This window comes from Bufo bufo, chromosome 1 (genome assembly GCF_905171765.1).
Source record: "Bufo bufo chromosome 1, aBufBuf1.1, whole genome shotgun sequence".
NCBI lineage: Eukaryota > Metazoa > Chordata > Amphibia > Anura > Bufonidae > Bufo > Bufo bufo.
Window position 1 is genome coordinate 785,464,986 of NC_053389.1, and position 22,118 is coordinate 785,487,103.

The 22,118-nt window shown below is 42.5% G+C and overlaps 1 protein-coding gene across 3 annotated transcripts in view; it reads left to right on the plus strand.

Annotated features, from left to right (window-relative positions):
• COL5A3 (collagen type V alpha 3 chain) overlaps positions 1 to 22,118 on the plus strand; it is a 222,702-nt gene that overhangs the window by 185,672 nt on the left and 14,912 nt on the right. For all 3 annotated transcript variants that reach the window (XR_005775675.1, XM_040414912.1, XM_040414913.1), the window contains 20 exons: positions 246 to 299; positions 447 to 554; positions 1,762 to 1,815; positions 2,720 to 2,773; positions 2,850 to 2,903; positions 3,079 to 3,132; positions 4,554 to 4,661; positions 5,043 to 5,096; positions 5,175 to 5,228; positions 13,027 to 13,080; positions 13,163 to 13,216; positions 13,298 to 13,405; positions 13,489 to 13,542; positions 15,026 to 15,079; positions 16,243 to 16,350; positions 16,433 to 16,486; positions 16,753 to 16,788; positions 19,148 to 19,201; positions 19,380 to 19,635; positions 20,952 to 21,064. Coding sequence is in view for 2 of the 3 variants with exons in the window: in XM_040414912.1 (XP_040270846.1) it covers positions 246 to 299; positions 447 to 554; positions 1,762 to 1,815; positions 2,720 to 2,773; positions 2,850 to 2,903; positions 3,079 to 3,132; positions 4,554 to 4,661; positions 5,043 to 5,096; positions 5,175 to 5,228; positions 13,027 to 13,080; positions 13,163 to 13,216; positions 13,298 to 13,405; positions 13,489 to 13,542; positions 15,026 to 15,079; positions 16,243 to 16,350; positions 16,433 to 16,486; positions 16,753 to 16,788; positions 19,148 to 19,201; positions 19,380 to 19,635; positions 20,952 to 21,064 (1,539 nt within the window). In the remaining variant the exon portion in view is untranslated. The remainder of the gene's footprint in view (positions 1 to 245; positions 300 to 446; positions 555 to 1,761; positions 1,816 to 2,719; positions 2,774 to 2,849; positions 2,904 to 3,078; positions 3,133 to 4,553; positions 4,662 to 5,042; positions 5,097 to 5,174; positions 5,229 to 13,026; positions 13,081 to 13,162; positions 13,217 to 13,297; positions 13,406 to 13,488; positions 13,543 to 15,025; positions 15,080 to 16,242; positions 16,351 to 16,432; positions 16,487 to 16,752; positions 16,789 to 19,147; positions 19,202 to 19,379; positions 19,636 to 20,951; positions 21,065 to 22,118) is intronic.

A 22,118-nucleotide genomic window follows, 5' to 3' on the forward strand; every position in this document is an offset into this window, starting at 1 on the left:
TTCAGCAAACTACACTTTGCTATAAAAAAAAAAAAAATATATATATATATATATATACGGTATAAGTATATATATATATATATATATATATATATATATATACACTTTGGATGAAGGCTATTTTAGAGTTTATAGAAGAGACATACATAGAAACAATATAAACATAGACTAATGTAAAGGAACAGCACAAAAATATCTATAAATGTACGTTACTCCAATATCTGACTATATTCTATATTTCAAAGGGGCCACCAGGACCAACTGGCATACAAGGTCCAATAGGACACCCTGGTCAAGCAGTAAGTATTGTGTTGAACAAATCATATTTGCAAACATGCATGTATCCTGTTCAAATTCATCACTAAAAAGTAAGATTTAAATATCCTTTTGTGTTTCTATAAAATTTAACAATGAAGATTTATTCATCATATTACTGTTTTGCATAGGGCCAAGATGGAGAGCCTGGGCGTAGAGGTCAACAAGGAATGCAAGGACAAAAGGGAGATGAAGGTTATAGAGGGTTCCCTGGTATAACTGGCCCAAGGGGGCTGCAGGTAAGTTGACCCTTCCCATTGTTGGTTCCTTGAAAAGAAACACTAGGCAGTTTGTTTTTGAAAGTATGGAGATGGTCCATAGAGGCTGACCATATAGCTGCTATGAGGCCCACAGAGAGAAAGGACCCAGCCCTCCAATTTACATTGCTATTAGAAATCAAGAAACCGTCCCCTCCCCAGAGGAACTTCATTGCTGGAAAACGAGGGTCTAGATAACTGGCCCAATTAAAAGGTTGTGTAGGGGGACTAACACCAGGCGCTTCTGTTCTGGGTTGCACCTTTAAGCTGACCAACTGCAACACCCACAAAATCACATGAGGGTCAAACCAATGCATTTGGCCATTATTTTATCAGTAGAGAAAAAAAAAAATGAAGAACCCCTTTCCATTTGTCCTATAGGAGTAAGTTGGTTTGTTAGATCTCATAGACTCCCATGCTCCGCAATACTTCATTTTCCCTGCAAAAAAAAAAGATACCCCCTGTCCTCCACTATCAACTTTACTGAAAATGATTTGCCTAAACCTTAAAGCATACCTGAGTTAAAAAAAAAAAAAAAAAAGTTTACCTAATGGCTTTGCTTCTTTGTATAATCATAACTGTGAAGGAACACTTATGTTTGGGCTTCCCTAATGTTTTTTGAGCCAAATTATTCAGTTTCAGTGGCATAGCTAGATGCATTTCTCTTAGAAGCAGCGGCCTCTCCCTTCTGTGAAATTTGCCAGTACTGTACTGCTGTGATGTCCTTTCCCTTACTTCCTACAATGTTTGTTTTCATCTAGGAAGCTCAGAGAACAGATAAGGAGGGATAAATCACACTTACATAAAGGCAGAAGGCTCCTGTGATGTTCAGAAGCAGTCTAGAAGCAGTTGTTTTATCAGGCTCAGGATCTCAGCTAGCTCTGACACGTCGCCACTTCCTCTTAGCCATCTTCTGTGTCTCTGTTTGTAGAGACGGATCTTGCCTGACAACAGGCAGTGGACATGCCTAGTGGCCTTGACTTCAGGTGGATGCAGGCAGATTTTTAAATTAAATTATTTAGAAATTTGCTACTTATACCGTTCTCTATTAAATGAAATGACATTGTGTGAAAGAATAGTGACTCTTTAATGTCTAATGTATGTCATTCACTAAATACAATAGATAATTTATGGAGTATATACTATGAAAGCATTTCAATCTAATATTTTAATAATTGTCTCTTTATAGGGTATGCCTGGACCTCCAGGAGAGAAAGGAGAAAGTGGACATGTTGGACCAATGGTACACTGGATGGAATAAATGTTTTTCCTTTCCAAATTCATTATTGACAAAATGTAACAATTTTTATAAAAAAAGGAACATACATACAAAGCAGTAACATTTTGTCATAACACGTCAAGTGAATAATGAACTGTTGTAAAACAACAGTACTATGGATTGTTGAGGAGAAAGCCCATATCTTAGGCTTACACTAGGTGGTGAGATACCCATCTTATTCTGCTATGGGGCCCTATAAATTATAGTTACGCCACTATTGATAGGGTAAGATGTAGTCAAATGCTGAACTGTGCGTCTTTGGCTAAAAGATACATGCCAAGATGATACAGGTAAACAAGATGTGCAAGGGAAAAAAGGATGGAAGAAAAAAGTCGGAAAAAAGAAAAAACAGGAAAAAGGGGAGGCTGGAGAAATTTGCGACAAGTATATGGAGGTGACCAGGTCTTTTTCAAAAAGGATCAATAGGATGATAACCTCTGGTAAAAAAAAAATCGAAGGAGTTCACATTGTGATAAATGCAGAATATTTGTAGTCGTGTAGTAAAGTGGTGAGTTCCTCCATCCTCAGGATATCATCCAACTTGTGAACCCATTGTGTTAGCGATAGAGAAGATGTGGATCTCCAAAGGACTAGAAGATGTGCCCACGCAGATCTTTTCAAAAGGTGTTAGAGGTCTCCTGACATCTTCTGTGGATGGCAATGAGGTTAAGAAATGTGAGAGTTGTAGAATCGCCACAGACCTAGAGGCAAAAGGTCTGTTGCTCCAGAAAAATCAACTGGAGCCAGAGAAAAATGCATAGCTCTATATTTACCCACATTCCATCAACCCTAAAATGGGATCATACATAGAAAAAATATTAGCAGGAAACTTGTCTTAAGAGTCAATAACATAAATTTATGATTACAGGGTCCCCCTGGAACTGGAGGTCCAAGAGGTCCTATGGGACCCAGTGGTGGTGATGTAAGTAAGTTTAAGCTTTACAAAGAAAAAACAAGACTGAATGAGTCCAGCCCTGACCACCTTGTTTCATTTTCAGGGTCCTCCAGGAAATTTAGGTGGTACGGGTCAACCAGGAGCTGTGGGAGAAAAGGTGGGTTGGAGTTGAAACAAACTTTGTATTTGTTGTGCTTGATCCTTAAAAAAACTTGCTGCAGAGGTTGGTTCTACAGATGAGTGTACTAGATAAAAATGTGTACATTTTTAGAAATATAGAAGATAGATCAATAGAGGGTAAATCTTTATAAGAATCCATATTGCTTTTACAGGGAGAGTATGGAGAAGCTGGAGATCCAGGACAACCAGGAGAAACAGGTCCCCCAGTAAGTAATGAAGATATTTCATCGATTTGTCCACAGACCCTTATCAGTGTCCAGTTAGGTCTATAATATAGTAGCCATCCTAGCAATCTCTTTTCTGCGTAAATGAGTCACTCATACATTGGTCAAGCTTTACTATCACTCTTGCCCTTCTGTCCACTATACTATAATCATCATGAGATCTTCTTGCGTTATTACTGTCAGCAATCTGTTTCTTGGATGACCTTTTTCTGCACAGCAAATAATTGCCCAAGTCATCGTGAAAAGTAGCCCTGGACAAGACCATGACAGAAAAAATAATACATTTTTTTAAATATTTTTTCCTTTGATTATGGATATATGCACAGGGTTATACTTTTCTCTTAGGGAATATTTATGCGGCGAACCCCTGAGAAGTAGGTACAGAGGATGGGAGTGGTAGTAGCCCTGACGAAGTGTTGTGTTATGGTTTACTCTCTCAGGTCATTGCTCCCTGGGAATCGGTGCAGTGGAAATGTAGTTTTAAGAATGAGGCCAGAAGTGAACGTATAACAGTCTCTTTTTACGTACCGGTAATTCAAAATATAACTTGCGGTACATCCAGTAGCGGCAAATTGCAGTTTTTGGCAACAGTGGACGTGGGATAGTGGCAGGGTGGCTGTCAATGGAATAGCAATTTTAGGCACTTGTGGGTTAAGGTGTCCACTGTAAGGTTTGGACTTGAACTGGCCTAGTAGTGGTTTGGGTGATGGGTGTCTGTAACGCCATGCTTTGCTGTTCACTCTGCTGTCTTGTCTCTCATATGCTGTCTTGAAGCTCAAAAGACCTTGGTCTCTATGGAGTATCAAATATCGTTCCTGGAGCAGGAGCTCTAGCATGTGCTTCCTCTCATCTCTCCAGCTGGACAGGAACTACCCTCCTGGCAGGAAGCAGTACCAGCCAATATCTACCAATAGGAGAGGAACAGCCAATTCCTACCAATAGTGTTGTTAGCCCTGTTCCTGCCAATCTTTAATCATCCATGATCCCTTTGCTGGAATATACAGCCACAATATGAAATACTTAACAATAACAATACAAGAAACAATTGCAGATACCCTCAGTTCTAGTGTACTGCATATAGGTCAAAAGTGATTCTCTGGAGAACAATCCCAAATTCTTACACCCATTACTCAGAGGAGCTGCCATGAAAAGAACATCCCTACCCTATGAAGGCTCACCTTATTTATTCTTATTATCTTGCACTTTTTCCCCTATTTAGTCCCTACACGGACTGCTGTCATATATCTTCCAAGACAGTTCATCAGAAGACTCTGTTCCTAAAATCAACCACAGAGTGTATACAATTAGGGCTGCTCCTGCACTGTTCTTGTTTACTGTGGCACCAGGTAGTAAAAACTGACGCATAGATTTAGAAGTTGTGACTCTTATTGATGTTTTTCCAGGGAGGCAAAGCTGATGTTGGTGAAAAGGGAGAGTCAGGATTATCTGGGTCAGCTGGTCCGCCTGGAAAGAAGGGACGGCCAGGAGAAGATGGACCAAAAGGAAACATGGTGAGATGCCCCAAGGAACCAAACAGTATGCAATGATATTGTAAAACAAAGTGGGGTGGTAATTACCGGTAATCATTTTTATAGGACAACCTGGTGTGCCCCATTCTCTTGACCTCTTGTCATATATATAACTAATCCAGTCACCACCCAACTCTTTCAATTCTACTTAATATCTAGTTAATGTCATTAGACTGTAGAAAATATCTCAAGGATTCAATTACCGTAATAGTTATAGTCACATAAGGTTAAAAAATACCTCATTTTCAACTTAGGTGAGCAAGAAATATTAGCTTCTGTAAATGAAACCTCAGGTATAGTTGTCATTCTGCTTGGTATCCTATGCCAGGAATGTCTCAACTTTATGGAAATATTTCATTTTAGGGTCCTATTGGGTTTCCCGGAGACCCAGGACCACGCGGAGAAGCTGGAGTTCCGGTAAGAAGTTTATGGAGTTCTTTCTTTATATAACTGTATAATAATGTATGTTTTGACTAACAATGACCTTATCTACAGGGAGTTGATGGAACACCAGGAGAAAAGGGAGGTGCTGGAGACCCTGGCAATCCTGTGAGTATGATACACAATGGATCAGTATTGTTTTTTAACTAGTAAGAAATAATAGATTTTTTTCATCATATTAATTATAAAATGGTAGAAGGTCTACTATATAAAGGTGAGCACACACATCAGAGCAAGCTGACAGAACACACAAGACACTGGATTTCGCCCAGGACCGGTCAACTATCCTAAAGGCAATATACCTTTTGGGGCAATTTTTTTTATTATCGCATTGTACTCATTTTGAGCTAAAATCTATTTTAAAATTGGTCTTCATTACAAATATGGAACCCTTTTTTCTGTACATAGCTGAGATGCTCTTTTCCGTCAGCCAGCTAACCTGACGGGCTCCTTATTTCTGCTCTCTGACCTTATAAACATTCATTATAGCTCAGTTCTTATCTTACTGATATGAATGTGGCTTAAATAAGTGTTTATCAACCTCTCAATGAATTAGAGATAAGGATTATTAGATGACCGGCACAAAATGAAAGTAAAAAGTAGGATTCACACAGCTAGACAAACAGTTAACCTTTTGTGACAGAACGGCTGAATATTTTTAATAAAGACCAATTGGAAAAATAATTTTTAGCCCAAAATGAGTAAATTGCAATAATAAAAAATATTTTCCTCAGACGGTGTAAATAGCCTTTAACCGCCTCCGGACCGCCTAACGCAGGATCGTGTTCCGGAGGCGGCAGCTGCAGGCAGAGTCACGCATATAAGCGTCATCTCGCGAGACGCAAGATTTCGCTCAAAGCCGGCCTGCGCATGCGCATCGCGGGTCGGCAAAAGTTAGAGGAGTATTTCGTCAGCAACCTGCCAGCCAATGATCGTCGCTGGCAGGTTGCTGATTTTTTAAAAATCGAATCACAAGCCATCTAACACCTTATATTTATAAATATAAGGTGTTAAATGGCTTCTCTGCTTCTCTGCTCCTCTGCTGGTCCTTTTGGTCGGTTGGTTCCAGCAGAGGAGCAGACATCACAGTGAGTACACCAAACAGCACACTTAGCCCCCAGATCACCCCCCATCACCCCAATTAACCCCTTGATCACCCCTGTCAATCACTAGTGAAAGGGAAAAAAGTGATCAGTGTAAACTGTCACTTTTTTTTTTTCACTAGTATTGACTGTTAGGCTTTAGGATAGTTTAGGCCCCTTGGTTAGGTAGTTAGCGTCAGTTAGCGCCCAGCCCACCGCACCGCAGTCACTGATTCGCTGATTTATATATTATTATTTTTTTTATCACTGCACAATCACTTTACAAGCGCTGCGGCGATAAAAAAAATCAGTTTTGATATTTTTTATCAATCGCAGCGGCCTTCGGTACTTCGCTAGCCTCCCATTTGTAAGACAGGCTTGCTTTTTTTCTTGGGTAGTCTCAGGGAATACCCCTAAATTTAGTAGTCCAAATGTCAATTCTTCTGAAGAGGCCTACAGGCTTCTGACCCAGTCGGATGAGGAATGGGAACCCTCATCTGACGAATCTAGCAGGTCAGAATATGAACCTGTAGAAAGCAGTGGCAGTCTGACCCAAAGTTCGGACGAGGAGGTTGAGGTCCCTGATAGCACCAGGCGTACCCGGCCCCGTGTTGCTAGACCACAGGTTGCGCAGGATCCGCTTCAAGAGCAGCAGAGTGGGGCTGGCGCTGTCGGATTACGTGGTGAGGCATACACCAGCAGCGCAGCCCTCCCTGGACCAAATACCAGCACTGCCGTACAACATGGTGAAGTGGCAAGCACCGGAAGGGCAGTTGAAGCTGGTACGGTGGCACGTGCAATAGTTACCCCGTCGCAGCCACCGCACAGACAGGCCCGTAGAGCCCCTAGAGTCCCTGAGGCAGTCCCCAACTTCAGCCACACCTGTAGTTCCCCCTTTCACCGCCCAGTCTGGAGTTCGGGTTGAGACAGCTCAGATCGGTTCGGCACTGGGATTTTTTGAGCTGTTCTTGACTGCGGAGCTCTTGGACTTAGTCGTGGCATAAACAAATCGGTATGCCACTCAATTTATAGCCGCCAACCCGGGAAGCTATTATGCCCAGCCTTTCCGGTGGAAACCAGTCCAAGTTTCCGAATTAAAAAAATTTCTGGGCCTTCTCCTCAACATGGGTCTAACCAAAAAGCATGAATTGCGGTCATATTGGTCCACAAACCCAATTCATCACATGCCCATGTTCTCTGCTGCTATGTCCGGGGCACGATTTGAGGCCATCCTGCGTTTCCTGCACTTTAGCGACAACAACACCACCTCCCGTCCCAGATGCCACCCAGCTTTTGACCGGCTCCACAAAATTCGGCCCCTCATAGACCACTTCAACAACAAATTTGCAGATTTGTATACCCCTGAGCAAAACATCTGCGTCGACGAGTCCCTTATACATTTTACCGGGCGCCTTGGCTTCAAACAATACATCCCAAGCAAGCGCGCCCGGTATGGGGTCAAATTGTATAAGCTCTGTGAAAGGGCCACAGGCTATACCCACAAATTTCGGATCTATGAGGGAAAAGATCAGACCCTGGAGCCGGTTGCCCTGTCTACCTGGGGAGCAGTGGGAAGACAGTCTGGGACTTGGTGTCACCCTTATTTGGCCAGGGGTACCATCTTTATGTGGACAATTTTTACACAAGTGTGCCCCTCTTCAGGCATTTGTTCCTAGAACAGATTGGCTGCTGTGGCACCGTGCGACCTAGTCGCCGGGGCTTCCCCCAACGGCTCGTTACCACCCGTCTTGCAAGGGGTGAGAGGGCTGCCTTGTGTAACGAAGAACTGCTCGCGGTGAAATGGAGAGACAAGCGTGATGTTTACATGCTCTCCTCCCTTCACGCAGACACGACAATACAAATTGAACGGGCAACCAGTGTCATTAAAAAGCCTCTCTCAGTCCACGACTATAATGCGCTCATGGGAGGGGTGGACTTCAATGACCAGATGTTGGCTCCCTATTTAGTTTCCCGACGCACCAGACGCTGGTATAAGAAGGTGTCTGTATATTTGATTCAATTGGCGATGTACAATAGTTTTGTTCTCTACAGTAAGGCTGGGAGAACAAGATCCTTCCTCAAATTTCAGGAAGAAATCATCGCGAACCTCCTGTATCCAGGAGGTTCTGTGGCCCCAACCACCAGTGTAGTGAGCGGTCTACACAAGCGACATTTCCCCAATGTCGTTGCTGGTACCTCAACCCAACCGTCACCCCGAAAAAGATGTTGTGTCTGTAGCAGGAGTGGAATAAGGCGTGACACCCGCTATTTCTGTCCTGACCACCCTGCCCTATGCTTAGGGGAGTGTTTCCGGAAGTACCACACACAGGTACACTTAGCATAGGGATTGCATCTCACAGGACAGGCACACAGGGGTCTTAGGGCCCTTTCACTCACAGCTGCTGCAAACCTCTCCTTTCACCTGGGATAAAGTGCATAATGTACTTCGCCACATCTCTGGACGATTTGCGCTTTGCACATTGTCCCATGGGGAAGGAGAGGTTTGTCCTATAAAGGTAAAAAAAACACCGGTAAGCAAAAAAGTTAACGTTCAGTTCAAAAAGTTAAATAAAGTTTATATGTTCCGTTCAAATGTTATTATAAAGTTAATAAATTTATTGCGTTGCGGCCTGGTTTTTTCTTTTTTGTTTTGTTTTTTTTACCTTCCAGGTGGACCAACCGATCGACTAGCTGCAGCACTGATGTGATTTCTGACAGAAGCATTGCGCTGCTGTCAGATTACACAAAAGTCGGTGTATGCGGTGCTGGAAGACGAGATTTCTCCTCTGCAGTAAAAGATACGTTTGCCGAGGCATATGAGCTGAGGAGGCGGCAGTGTTCATATACTTTGGCAAACACTTTGTATATAAAAATAAATAAAAAATCCCGGCAATGATTTATTCATCCACATCGATTGATGTGAATGGAGAAATCGGGTTTGCCAGGGCATACGAGCTAAGTGGGTTTGCCAGGGCATACGAGCTATTTCCTGGCAGACGTCTTTCCCCTCCTTTTTTTTTTTGGCGGAGATTTTTTCATCCACATTGATCGATGCGAATGAAGAAATCTGTGCCGTTCATTTTTTCTTTCAGCCCAGAGGCTGAACGGAAAAAAAAAATCTCATTACCCGTATGCTCAATATAAGGAGAATAGCAGAAACTCCTAATGCTGGCCATACATGTAATGATTGCGGAGACCCTCAAATGCCAGGGCAGTACAAACACCCCACAAATGACCCCATTTTGGAAAGAAGACACCCCAAGGTATTCACTGAGGGGCATATTGAGTCCATGAAAGATTGAAATTTTTGTCCCAAGTTAGCGGAAAGGAAGACTTTGTGAGAAAAAAATTATATATATCAATTTCCGCTAACTTGTAGCAAAAAAAAAAAAATTCTATGAACTCGGCATGCCCCTCATTGAATACCTTGGGGTGTCTTCTTTCCAAAATGGGGTCACATGTGGGGTATTTATACTGCCCTGGCATTTTAGGGGCCCTAAAGCGTGAGAAGAAGTCTGGGATCCAAATGTCTAAAAATGCCCTCCTAAAAGGAATGTGGGCCCCTTTGCGCATCTAGGCGGCAAAAAAGTGTCACACATCTGGTATCGCCGTACTCAGGAGAAGTTGGGGAATGTGTTTTGGGGTGTCATTTTACATATACCCATGCTGGGTGAGATAAATATCTTGGTCAAATGCCAACTTTGTATAAAAAAATGGAAAAAGTTGTCTTTTGCCGAGATATTTCTCTCACCCAGCATGGGTATATGTAAAATGACACCCCGAAACACATTGCCCAACTTCTCCTGAGTACGGCGATACCAGATGTGTAACACTTTTTTGCAGCCTAGGTGGGCAAAGGGACCCACATTCCAAAGAGCACCTTTCGGAGGGCATTTTTTTACACATTTTGAATTCAAAATACTTCCCACACATTAGGGCCCCTAAATTGCCAGGTCAGTATAACTACCCCACAAGTGACCCCATTTTGGAAAGAAGACACCCCAAGGTATTCCGTGAGGGACATGGCGAGTTCCTAGAATTTTTTATTTTTTGTCACAAGTTAGCGGAAAATGATGATTTTTTCTTTTTTTTTTCTTACAAAGTCTCATATTCCACTAACTTGTGACAAAAAATAAAAACTTCCATGAACTCACTATGCCCATCACGAAATACCTTGGGGTGTCTCCTTTCCAAAATGGGGTCACTTGTGGGGTAGTTATACTGCCCTGGCATTCTAGGGGCTCTAATGTGTGGTAAGTAGTTTGAAATCAAAATGTGTAAAAAATGACCTGTGAAATCCTAAAGGTGCTCTTTGGAATGTGGGCCCCTTTGCCCACCTAGGCTGCAAAAAAGTGTCACACATCTGGTATCGCCGTACTCAAGAGAAGTTGGGCAATGTGTTTTGGGATGTCATTTTACATATACCCATGCTGGGTGAGAGAAATATCTCGGTCAAATGCCAACTTTGTATAAAAAAAATGGGAAAAGTTGTCTTTTGCCGAGATATTTATCTCACCCAGCATGGGTATATGTAAAATGACACCCTAAAACACATTGCCCAACTTCTCCAGAGTACGGCGATACCAGATGTGTAACACTTTTTTGCAGCCTAGGTGGGCAAAGGGGCCCACATTCCAAAGAGCACCTTTAGGATTTCACAGGTCATTTTTTACACATTTTGATTTCAAACTACTTCCCACACATTAGGGCCCCTAGAATGCCAGGGCAGTATAACTACCCTAAAAGTGACCCCATTTTGGAAAGAAGACACCCCAAGGTATTTCGTGATGGGCATAGTGAGTTCATGGAAGTTTTTATTTTTTGTCACAAGTTAGTGGAATATGAGACTTTGTAAGGAAAAAATAAATAAAAAAATCATCATTTTCCGCTAACTTGTAACAAAAAATAAAAAGTTCTATGAACTCACTATGCCCATCAGCGAATACCTTAGGGTGTCTACTTTCCGAAATGGGGTCATTTGTGGGGTGTTTGTACTGTCTGGCCATTGTAGAACCTCAGGAAACATGACATTCACATTTTTGTACCATAGTTTATAAACGCTATAACTTTTACCCAAACCATTTTTTTTTTACCCAAACATTTTCTCTTTATCAAAGACATGTAGAACAATAAATTTAGAGAAAAATGTATATATGGATGTCATTTTTTTAAAAAAAATTTTACAACTGAAAGTGAAAAATGTCATTTTTTTGCAAAAATTTTGTTAAATTTCGATTAATAACAAAAAATGTAAAAATGTCAGCAGCAATGAAATACCACCAAATGAAAGCTCTATTAGTGAGAAGAAAAGGAGGTAAAATTCATTTGGGTGGTAAGTTGCATGACCGAGCAATAAACGGTGAAAGTAGTGTAGTGCAGAAGTGTAAAAAGTGGCCTGGTCATTAAGGGTGTTTAATCTAGGGGAGCTGAGGTGGTTAAGTGTATGGAGGTGTACTGACTCTCCCCCCAACAGAATTAGGCAGAAGGATTAGGCATGTTGGATTTCAACATGCCTGATCATAACTTGCAACAGGGGTATCTAGCATTAGATTATTCCCCTCTCCCCATTAAGAACGCATGCTCGCTCAGTCAAAAGATTTAGAAGGAATAGCTGACGGCCAAACCAGTGTTTGACAACTATTGAGGGTGTACGTTATGGCCTCACAAGAGTCTAACAGTCCATATTTGGGATATAACCCCCGTAAGTTCTACTGAAAAATACTAACATGGTTTTAATACTCTTCAGAATGAAGCCTAAAGCTTATAATAGGACTCACCATAGTGTACCATGAGAACACTATTTTGGTACCCTGTTTTGTACCCTGTTACAGTAGGGTTCCTAATCTCTGAAGGATATATTATTCTCGCCTTTAGGGTTACTTAGGTTTGTTCTACAATGCCGGCTGCCTGTTACAGCAGGATGTTTTGGCATAGAATGCCGGGAATCGGCTGGATAAAAAACGCTGCCTGCAGCAGTATTTGACCGGCCGATCCTCAGCATATTTGCCAGATCACCACTGGCCCCTATTATAGTTAAGGGGGCCGGACGGCAGTCTGGTTGTATCTGGCAACACCAGAAGCGGCAGGCTGTTACGCAAAATTACGCAAACGCAAATGTGAAACAAGCCTTAGTTACATACTGTATGTTCAAAGAAGACACTGGTGCATCAAGGTTAACCTTTCTCGATCAATTTAAGTATCAAAATATGTTCAATGAAGTTGAATGTTCAATTTAATGAAGTAACAAATAATTTGGTAGAATGGTCAACTACTGTAAGAACCCTGACCAATCACAATAAATGTACAGTACAACCACTTGGAAACCAATGTATGGCTGGCTCCACCTTTAAAAGGGTTCTCCGTGAATGATTTAAAATGACGGTCAGCAACCTGACGTGAGAAGAACTGGTTGCCACCACTTCCAGAGCTGCCTCATTACACTGCTCTACAATAGATAGTAATGAAATGATCATGCCTAAGATATGCCATCATGGCTGAGCACCCTGACAGGAACGCTCACTAATATGTAATATTTGCAAGTGCCAGAGCATAGTGTGTAGTGAGGCCCTGCCAACTCAGCCCCTAGGCATCTCTGCCAATGGAGTCAACCAGTCCTGCTAACATTCACAGGTTGCAGGGGGACATTTTTAATCAACCCAGCAGAAGCCCTTTAAGAAGGAAGTCTTTCTTTTTAGACATATAATGTTACTTGTGAGAATGCAAAGTAGTTTATGCCGAAGCGTCCATATTAGTTTGAAGGAATTGTCCCTTACTGCATCATAAACTACATTCAATGATACATTTCCATACTTCACTCACTACAGGGACCACCTGGAACTCAAGGAGAGCCTGGACCGACTGGTCCACCAGGTAGAAGAGTAAGTACCAGAGTCTGTAGTGTTGGTGTCGCCATCTTATGCTAACTAATGCTGGATTGATGTGCTCTCTTTTTTATTTAAGGGTCAACTTGGGCCAGTAGGCAAAGAAGGCCGACAAGGTGAAAAAGGAGCTAAGGTATGAACAGAACACAACAAAAAATGTATTCCACAAGCTAGCATAAACTGTTAAATTGATTGATATGCAAATGTTTACTAGGGAGAGACTGGCACTGAAGGTCTTCCTGGAAAGACTGGACCAGTGGGACCACAGGGATCTCCAGGGAAGCCAGGATCAGAGGGCATGAGGGGCATTCCAGGACCTGGGGTAAGTGATTATTCAAATATTTTGTAAGAAATGCTTGTTCACAGTTTGATGACATGTAACGCAATGCATTTGTTTTTCACTAGGGTGAACCAGGATTATTGGGACCACCTGGTCAAACAGGACCTCCTGGGCCTATGGTAAGGACAAAAAATGTGGTGTGTGGAGGGACAATTAGGAGATGTAAATTACACCATTTCCTTTTATGCCTTAAATCCGTTATTTGGAGTTAAATATCGGATTTGTAGGGAATAAAAGTTTAATGGCCAATTTCCATCAATTTTTTAATATGAATAGTCTATATAATTTTTTTTATTTTAAAAAAACTGGTGGATGGTTTCTGGATATAAGTTTTTGAAGTCAATCCATGAATTCTACTTTCTGTTCTGGCTCTTTAACGCTCTCTATTTTTCTAACGAACACTGTGTCAACCAACTGGCTTGACTTTTGGCTAAACCTAAAGCCGTAAACCTGACAGTCCACTGGTATTCTCCCTTTAACTTCCATACCAGAATCTGGACTTCGCTGCAGGGGAACCAACAGGCAGCTGTCTCTTATAGTAGTCCCAGTGTGGTTGACAGCTGACCCAGGGGATCAGAAACTCCGATGTGAAGCACCGAGGGATCAGGCAAAACCCATAGAATCATGCCGAGGTCAGGGCAGGCAGAGTCTGTGCGAATCCGAAAAAACAGGTTTGAGGTCAGGTCAGGTAGGAAAGGGTCAATAAGGTGAACAGGCACAGGTAAGGTCAGACAGTGGAGAGTCAGAAACGATAAACAGGAAGAGGTTGGTACACAGGCAAACAGAAAAGCACACCTTCACAGAGTAACCGATTGTTCAGGTACCTTGGGATGCCCAGTCATTGGCTTGTGAAGACTAGGGTGCACGTGTGCCAGCGCTTTTAAGAGCCTGAAATTGCATGGACGCACTAAGGACAGTCCTGAGAGACCTGGCGAGGAGGTTGAGACCACAGCCTGCAGCAGGGAGTGACACATGGAACGCCGGCGGTCAGGCCCGCAAGCGGGTCCGAACAACCGGGATAGCAAGGGAACCAGCTAGGTGAGTAACGTGACACCAGTGCCCATTCAGAAATGTATGACAGTGGTGGGCACGGGTTATTAGCATAAGAATTTTGACTTTTAGCATAGGGGGCAGTATTACTTAACTCTCTCAGTCAGACCATCACTGCAAGCAGAGAGAGACCCCCTGTAGTGACTCAATGAGATCATTACACTAATCAATGCAATGCTCTTCTGTGGGCCTCTTTAACTAGGCCTATCAAGAAAACAATAAAGCTGTCATCCCAATTCTACATCTACTATCATCATCATAATTACACTTCAGATAACATCTTCCCCTCACAGCAGCAGCAAACTGACAATGGATTACCTATGGTCTCATCATTTATGTTGCCTGCTATAGAAAGGCAAAATGTTGTATTTAATTTTCAAATGAATAGTATGGGCGAAATGAAAAACAAAAACAGCCCAAAATTCTAAAAAAATTAAAAAGTTTAAAAAATATCCTTTCTGATGGAAGGGTCCCTTGTCATAGATCCTCCCAATTGTCATAAGAAGTATATTTGTTTGCTATTTGTAAACTGAATAAATTTTGTCTCTATAGGGGCCGGAAGGTCTACCTGGCCTTAAAGGAGATCCAGGATACAAAGGTGATAAGGTAAGGTTCATTCTTTAAAGGTGGTTATCCCATAATTAATGTAAAATTGAAAATCATGCGGAACGCACATCGCCGATGTCTGTGCTTTGCGGATCCACGAATCCGTGGATCCGCAAAACACACAGGGACGTGTGAATGGACCCTAAAACTGACAGTTCAGGGGGTGTGTCCTTTCTAGAAAAAGCTGATGGTAGTTAAAGGGGTTCTGCACTTTGGTTAAACTGATGATCTATCCTCTGGATAGATCATCAGCATCTGATCGGCGGGGGTCCGACACCCGGGACCCCCGCCGATCAGCTGTTTGAGAAGGCAGCGGAGGTCCAGCAGTGCCGCGGCCTTCTCACTGTTTACCGCTGGCCCAGTGACGTCACGACTAGTATCAACTGGCCTGGGCGGGGCTAAGCTCCATTCAAGGGAACGGAGCTTAGCTGCACCCAAGCCAGTGATACTAGTCGTGACGTCACTGGGCCAGCGGTAAACAGTGAGAAGGCCTCGGCGCTGCTGGAGCGCCGCTGACTTCTCAAACAGCTGATCGGCAGGGGCCCCGGGTGTCGGACCCCCGCCGATCAGATGCTGATGATCTATCCAGAGGATGGATCATCAGTTTAACCAAAGTGCAGAACCCCTTTAAAGGGTGGAGCTGATCATGTGCGACCACCTCAGCAAGGTGGACAGAGAAATAATGAAAAGAACAAACAGCAGGTGGCACTATATAGTTAGATTTTATTGAATAACACGTGGCTAAACAACATTTTATAATTACATGTAATTACAAAAGGTAAGTGCCGATTTGAAAAGTTTAGAATATTTTTCGTGGGACAACTCTTTTAAACTCTTTAAGTTATAGCATTTAGGTTAAAGGTGGTTTCCACTTTGGGCACTCACTTTTTCTTAACAGTGACCACTGCCAAAAAGCTGTCCCATCACTGATCAGCTGCAGTCAGTTGGGGAGGGAACCTTCCAGCATTTTCAAATCCCCAGTAGCGCCACCAGAGGGTATACTAGGTATTACACAGTACCCATTCACATCAATGGGCTGTCAATGTAATAAACAGACAAGGTCCTCAAGTGCAAATGATGCTGTTTGTAGCAGCTATCCACTGGTTATAGAAGGGTCCTGAACCAGACGAAACAACCCCTTTAACACCGTTTAATCACTCCAGGGCCATGTTGGACTCATTGGACTAATAGGAACTCCAGGAGAAATGGGAGAGAAAGGAGACAGAGGGCCAGCTGGAATCCAAGGTGTACTAGGACCTAAGGGAGATCCGGTAAGTGTTACCCTATGATAATATTACCAGTTACCTACCCAGCTGTATGAGTAAAATAATTTCTTCCTCTTCATCCATTCAGGGTGCGGTGGGATCTGCTGGAATAAACGGACCACCTGGGCCAAGAGGCCTTTCGGTAATTATCCTTTCATTGGTTTTTCTAATGATGTAAACCTTGACAGAACCCCAACAGACCCCATTACATGTATATTGACGATATGTAGACCAATAATATGACCGAACTGGAATAGCATCATGGCTAACATTGTAATCGAAGACCATGATGCCAGTCTGAACAGAGCCTAGAAAGGTGAAGTAGTTGAAGATAGTAAGTCAGGATAGTTGTACTAGAGAAGTAGGTTTGTATAAAGTTATATTAGTAACTCTTGAATTGTTTTACAGGGACCTCTAGGGCAAAAAGGATCCAAAGGTGCCCCAGTAAGTATTACTTAGTGTAATAATTGATAAAAATATGACAATGGATAACAAAGGTAAGAATACATTTGGGGCCAATTAGATCTAGTGGGCTACTTTCACATCTGCGTGTCCGAAAAAATACATCCGGCGCCAATGACTTACATGGTTTTTGATGCTGGATCCAACATGTTCAGTTTCCCATGCCGCACACAAAAACGCTGCTTGCATGGGAATGCAATAAACCGGAATGGCATTATGGTTCACTCTGTTCCAGTCTGTTCAGTTTTGTCCCCATTGAAAATGAATGGGGACAAAACTGAAGCGTTTTCCTCCCGTTTTGAGATCCTCTGCAGGATCTCAAAATCATAAAGGAAAACGCAGATATGAAAGTAGCCTTATATAGATCTTTTGACCCATTCCATCTGACGTGATGGCTAACTTAATAGTGTACAGCAGTTTACAATGGCAGCCATGGGTATACATGCAGGTGCACGTGCAGAAATGGCCCAAGTCCCAGAGGATCCATTTGTGGGCCAAGGCTCTGATACCATAGTGGACTCCAAAATTCTAGGAGTAAAAAAAAAACATTTAGAGCTGCCTTTGGAAACAATCACTTGCCACTACGATATACAGTACAGACCAAAAGTTTGGACACACCTTCTCATTCAAAGAGTTTTCTTTATTTTCATGACTATGAAAATTGTAGATTCACACTGAAGGCATCAAAACTATGAATTAACACATGTGGAATTATATACATAACAAACAAGTGTGAAACAACTGAAAATATGTCATATTCTAGGTTCTTCAAAGTAGCCACCTTTTGCTTTGATTACTGCTTCGCACACTCTTGGCATTCTCTTGATGAGCTTCAAGAGGTAGTCCCCTGAAATGGTTTTCACTTCACAGGTGTGCCCTGTCAGGTTTAATAAGTGGGATTTCTTGACTTATAAATGGGGTTGGGACCATCAGTTGCGTTGAGGAGAAGTCAGGTGGATACACAGCTGATAGTCCTACTGAATAGACTGTTAGAATTTGTATTATGGCAAGAAAAAAGCAGCTAAGTAAAGAAAAGCGAGTGGCCATCATTACTTTAAGAAATGAAGGTCAGTCAGTCAGCCGAAAAATTGGGAAAACTTTGAAAGTAAGGGCTATTTGACCATGAAGGAGAGTGATGGGGTGCTGCGCCAGATGACCTGGCCTCCACAGTCACCGGACCTGAACCCAAACGAGATGGTTTGGGTTGAGCTGGACCGCCGTGAAGGCAAAAGGGCCAACAAGTGCTAAGCATCTCTGGGAACTCCTTCAAGACTGTTGGAAGACCATTTCAGGGGACTACCTCTTGAAGCTCATCAAGAGAATGCCAAGAGTGTGCAAAGCAGTAATCAAAGCAAAAGGTGGCTACTTTGAAGAACCTAGAATATGACATATTTTCAGTTGTTTCACACTTGTTTGTTATGTATAGAATTCCACATGTGTTAATTCATAGTTTTGATGCCTTCATAGTGATGAAAATAAAGAAAACTCTTTGAATGAGAAGGTGTGTCCAAACTTTTGGTCTGTACTGTATATATATTTTTATTAAAGCCTATTATACTTAACTTGTAATATGGGGGTTGGGCACCAAGAATATTTTCCTCTGGTAGACCCATGGAACCCCAGACCCACACTGTACACATGCATGTGTTTTCAATGGGAGTAAGCCCCTGCCAGACACTCTGGTGGCAGATAATTCCTTCCCTTGATGTTGTCCATACAGAGAGTCAACACACCCCTATACACATAACTTAGTTAGCTAACCCCTTTAAAACCCCTGGGTTTGGCCAAATGTGTTTTTACGTACAAGGGGAATAAAAAGGGCCGTATAGGATAAACACATAAGGCCCCTTGCTGATGTTGGTTCATGTCATTAAACTCTGAAGGAGTGGATTCATGTACTTTTTCATACAACCAAAAAGAAGTAAAATTAGGATAGCTTGAGTTGGTCTCTCTACTAAAAGGCCCAAAAGCCGCTGCCTGAACTCCTCTGTTTTTGCCAGGTGATAACAGTGACTTGGGTTTGACCAAGATGAGGGTTTCTTGGGTTTGACCAAATGTCTACAGCAAGTTTTGGTCTATGGTTGTGGTAAAGTCACCAATTATTTTGACCACTGCCCGACAAGTGGTCTTCAACTTTTTCCCCTATAGAGAACATTCAGGTTTCGTTGCAGTCATTTCAGAATCGTAGCCTTTAATTGGAAATGGAAATAAGCATAAGCCATAAATCGGCATGGTTTTGTGAGAAGTACTATAAAGTACTACTGAAGAGCACTACTGTTAAGCACAATCCAGTGATGAATTATGTGGCTAATTACTGCTAATTGATGTTTTCCTTCTTCAGGGACCATTAGGTATGAAAGGAGACCTTGGACTAGCTGGCCCTCCTGGACCACCAGTAAGTGATGAGAATATTATTCATAGTATAGGTCTGAGATCATAGATCAGTAAAGGACCATGACCATAAATGTTTCTGTGGCAAAAGAAAAAAAAAAGGAAAAAATATTTCACTAGTTCAAAAACTGAATAAAACACAATTGAAGTAATAGTAATCTCAACCATGTTATTCATAACAGGGACGTCCAGCGCAAATCATACAACCTCTACCCCTTGACACATATGAAGACACAAGAAGGAGACGGCGCCACTCTGACAGGGAGCAGGCAGACGAGGGACTCACAGATTACATGGCTGATGGCATGGAAGAAGTTTATGCCACACTAGGATCCCTGAAAGTGGAGGTAGAGCAGATGAGGTGGCCAGTGGGGTCCAAAGACAGCCCAGGAAGAACGTGCAAAGAGCTCCAGATGTGTCATCCTGAATACAAGGACGGTAAGTGACACCAAATGTCCTGCAATAAAGACTGGAAGAAAGATAGAATAAGAGAAATAGAGGAAAAATATATAAAATAATAGTAGGAGATAGAGGAGAGGTTCTATAGAGTAATCGGAGGAGATATAGGAAATTATATGTAGTAATAGGAGGAGATATAGGAGAGGTTATATGGAGTAATAGGAGATATAGGGGAGGATATATGAAGTAATAGGAGGAGATATAGGAGATGTTATACGGAGTAATAGTTGGAGATATAGGAGAGGATATATGGAGTAATAGAAGGAGATATAAGAGAAGATATATGGAGTAATAGGAGGAGATATAGGAGAGGTTATATGGAGTAATAGGAGATATAGGAGAGGGGAGGATATATGAAGTAATAGGAGGAGATATAGGAGATGTTATACGGAGTAATAGTTGGAGATATAGGAGAGGATATATGGAGTAATAGAAGGAGATATAAGAGAGGAGATATGGAGTAATAGGAAGAGATATAAGAGGTTATATTGATAGGAGGAGATATAGGAGAGGATGTATGGATATGAGGAGATATAGGAGAGGATATATGGAGTAATAGGAGGAGATATAGGAGAAGATATATGGAGTAATAGGAGGAGATATAGGAGAGGATATATTGAGTAATAGGAGGAGATATAGGAGAGGATATATGGAGTAATAGGAAGAGATATAGGAGAGGTTATATGGAATAATAGGAGGAGATATAGGGGGAAGGTAGGGGAGATGGGGTCGGGGGATGGGGGAGGAAGGGTATGGAATATATGTATTTTGTATCTAAAATGTGAGAATTTCTTTTGATATGTATGAAGTTTATAAATAAGAACAGTCATTTAGTAACAGAAATACGTCAATATTAGGAGTATTTCTGGTGTAGATTGCGGCGCAAAGCCTCTTTGCGCTTCAATTTGCAACTCCCCCCCCCCCCCACACCAGGTCTACAAAAGTAGGCATGGCGGGGAAAGGGCTCGTCTCATTTATCATGTTTTACGCCTGTGTTAGCAAGAGAGGTGGCGCAGATTTAGAAGTGGCAGTGGATCCGCCGAAGTTATGTAGAAGCCGGTGCCTCTACATAACTCCGGCAGATCCACCGCCAGCTATAGGGAATATTAAAACGCCGGTCTAAATAAATGACCCCCAAAGAGTTTTTAAAAAAAATAGGAGGAGATATAGGGGGGAGGTAGTGAGGATGGGAGAAGATATAGAGAGATACAGAGAAGGATAACAGGGAGACATAATATGGGATCTGTAAGATAAGAGAAAAAGAAGCAGAAATTTAAGTATTTTGTTCATCTTAGGTGAATACTGGATTGATCCAAACCAAGGTTGTAACAGAGATGCTTTCAAGGTCTTCTGCAATTTTACAGCTGGTGGAGAAACTTGTTTGCACCCAGACAAAAAGTTTGAGTCGGTCAGTATAATGGAAATAACGGAAAAAAAAAAAAAAACATACCCCTTTGAGACTTTCACTATTATGCACTTAACATTAATAAAAAGATTCAGTCATTTATGCATTTAAATTCCTGCTTATTCTGATATTTGTAGTCCAGGAGTCGGTCCTATCTGTGATTGACAGCCTTCCCTCTGACTGTGTATACAGAGAGAGCTGTCAATCACTGATAGGACCGCCTTCTGGACCTAAGGGCTCTTTCACACCTGCGTTCTTTTCTTCCGGCATAGAGTTCCGTCGTCGGGGCTCTATGCCGGAGGAATCCTGATCAGGATTATCCCCATGCATTCTGAATGGAGAGAAATCCGTTCAGGATGCATCAGGATGTCTTCAGTTCCGGACCGGAAGGTTTTTTGGCCGGAGAAAATAACACAGCATGCTGCGCTTTTTGCTCCGGCCAAAAATCCTGAACACTTGCCGCAAGGCCGGATCCGGAATTAATGCTCATTGAAAGGCATTAATCCGGATCCGGCCTTAAGCTAAACGTCGTTTCGGCGCATTGCCGGATCCGACGTTTAGCTTTTTCTGAATGGTTACCATGGCTGCCAAGACGCTAAAGTCCTGTTTGCCATGGTAAAGTGTAGTGGGGAGCGGGGGAGCAGTATACTTACCGTCCGTGCGGCTCCCGGGGCGCTCCAGAGTGACGTCAGGGCGCCCCACACGCATGGATGACGTGATCACATGGATCACGTCATCCATGCGCATGGGGCGCTCTGACATCATTCTGGAGCGCCCCGGGAGCCGCATGGACGGTAAGTATACTGCTCCCCCGCTCCCCACTACTACTATGGCAACCAGGACTTTAATAGCGTCCTGGCTGCCATAGTAACACTGGATGCATTTTGAAGACGGATCCGTCTTCAAATGCTTTCAGTTCACTTGCGTTTTTCCGGATCCGGCGTGTAATTCCGGCAACTGGAGTGCACGACGGATCCGGACAACGCAAGTGTGAAAGAGCCCTAAGAGATCAGAATCAGCAGGAGCTTAAAGTACATGTATCTTCTTTTTTTCTAAT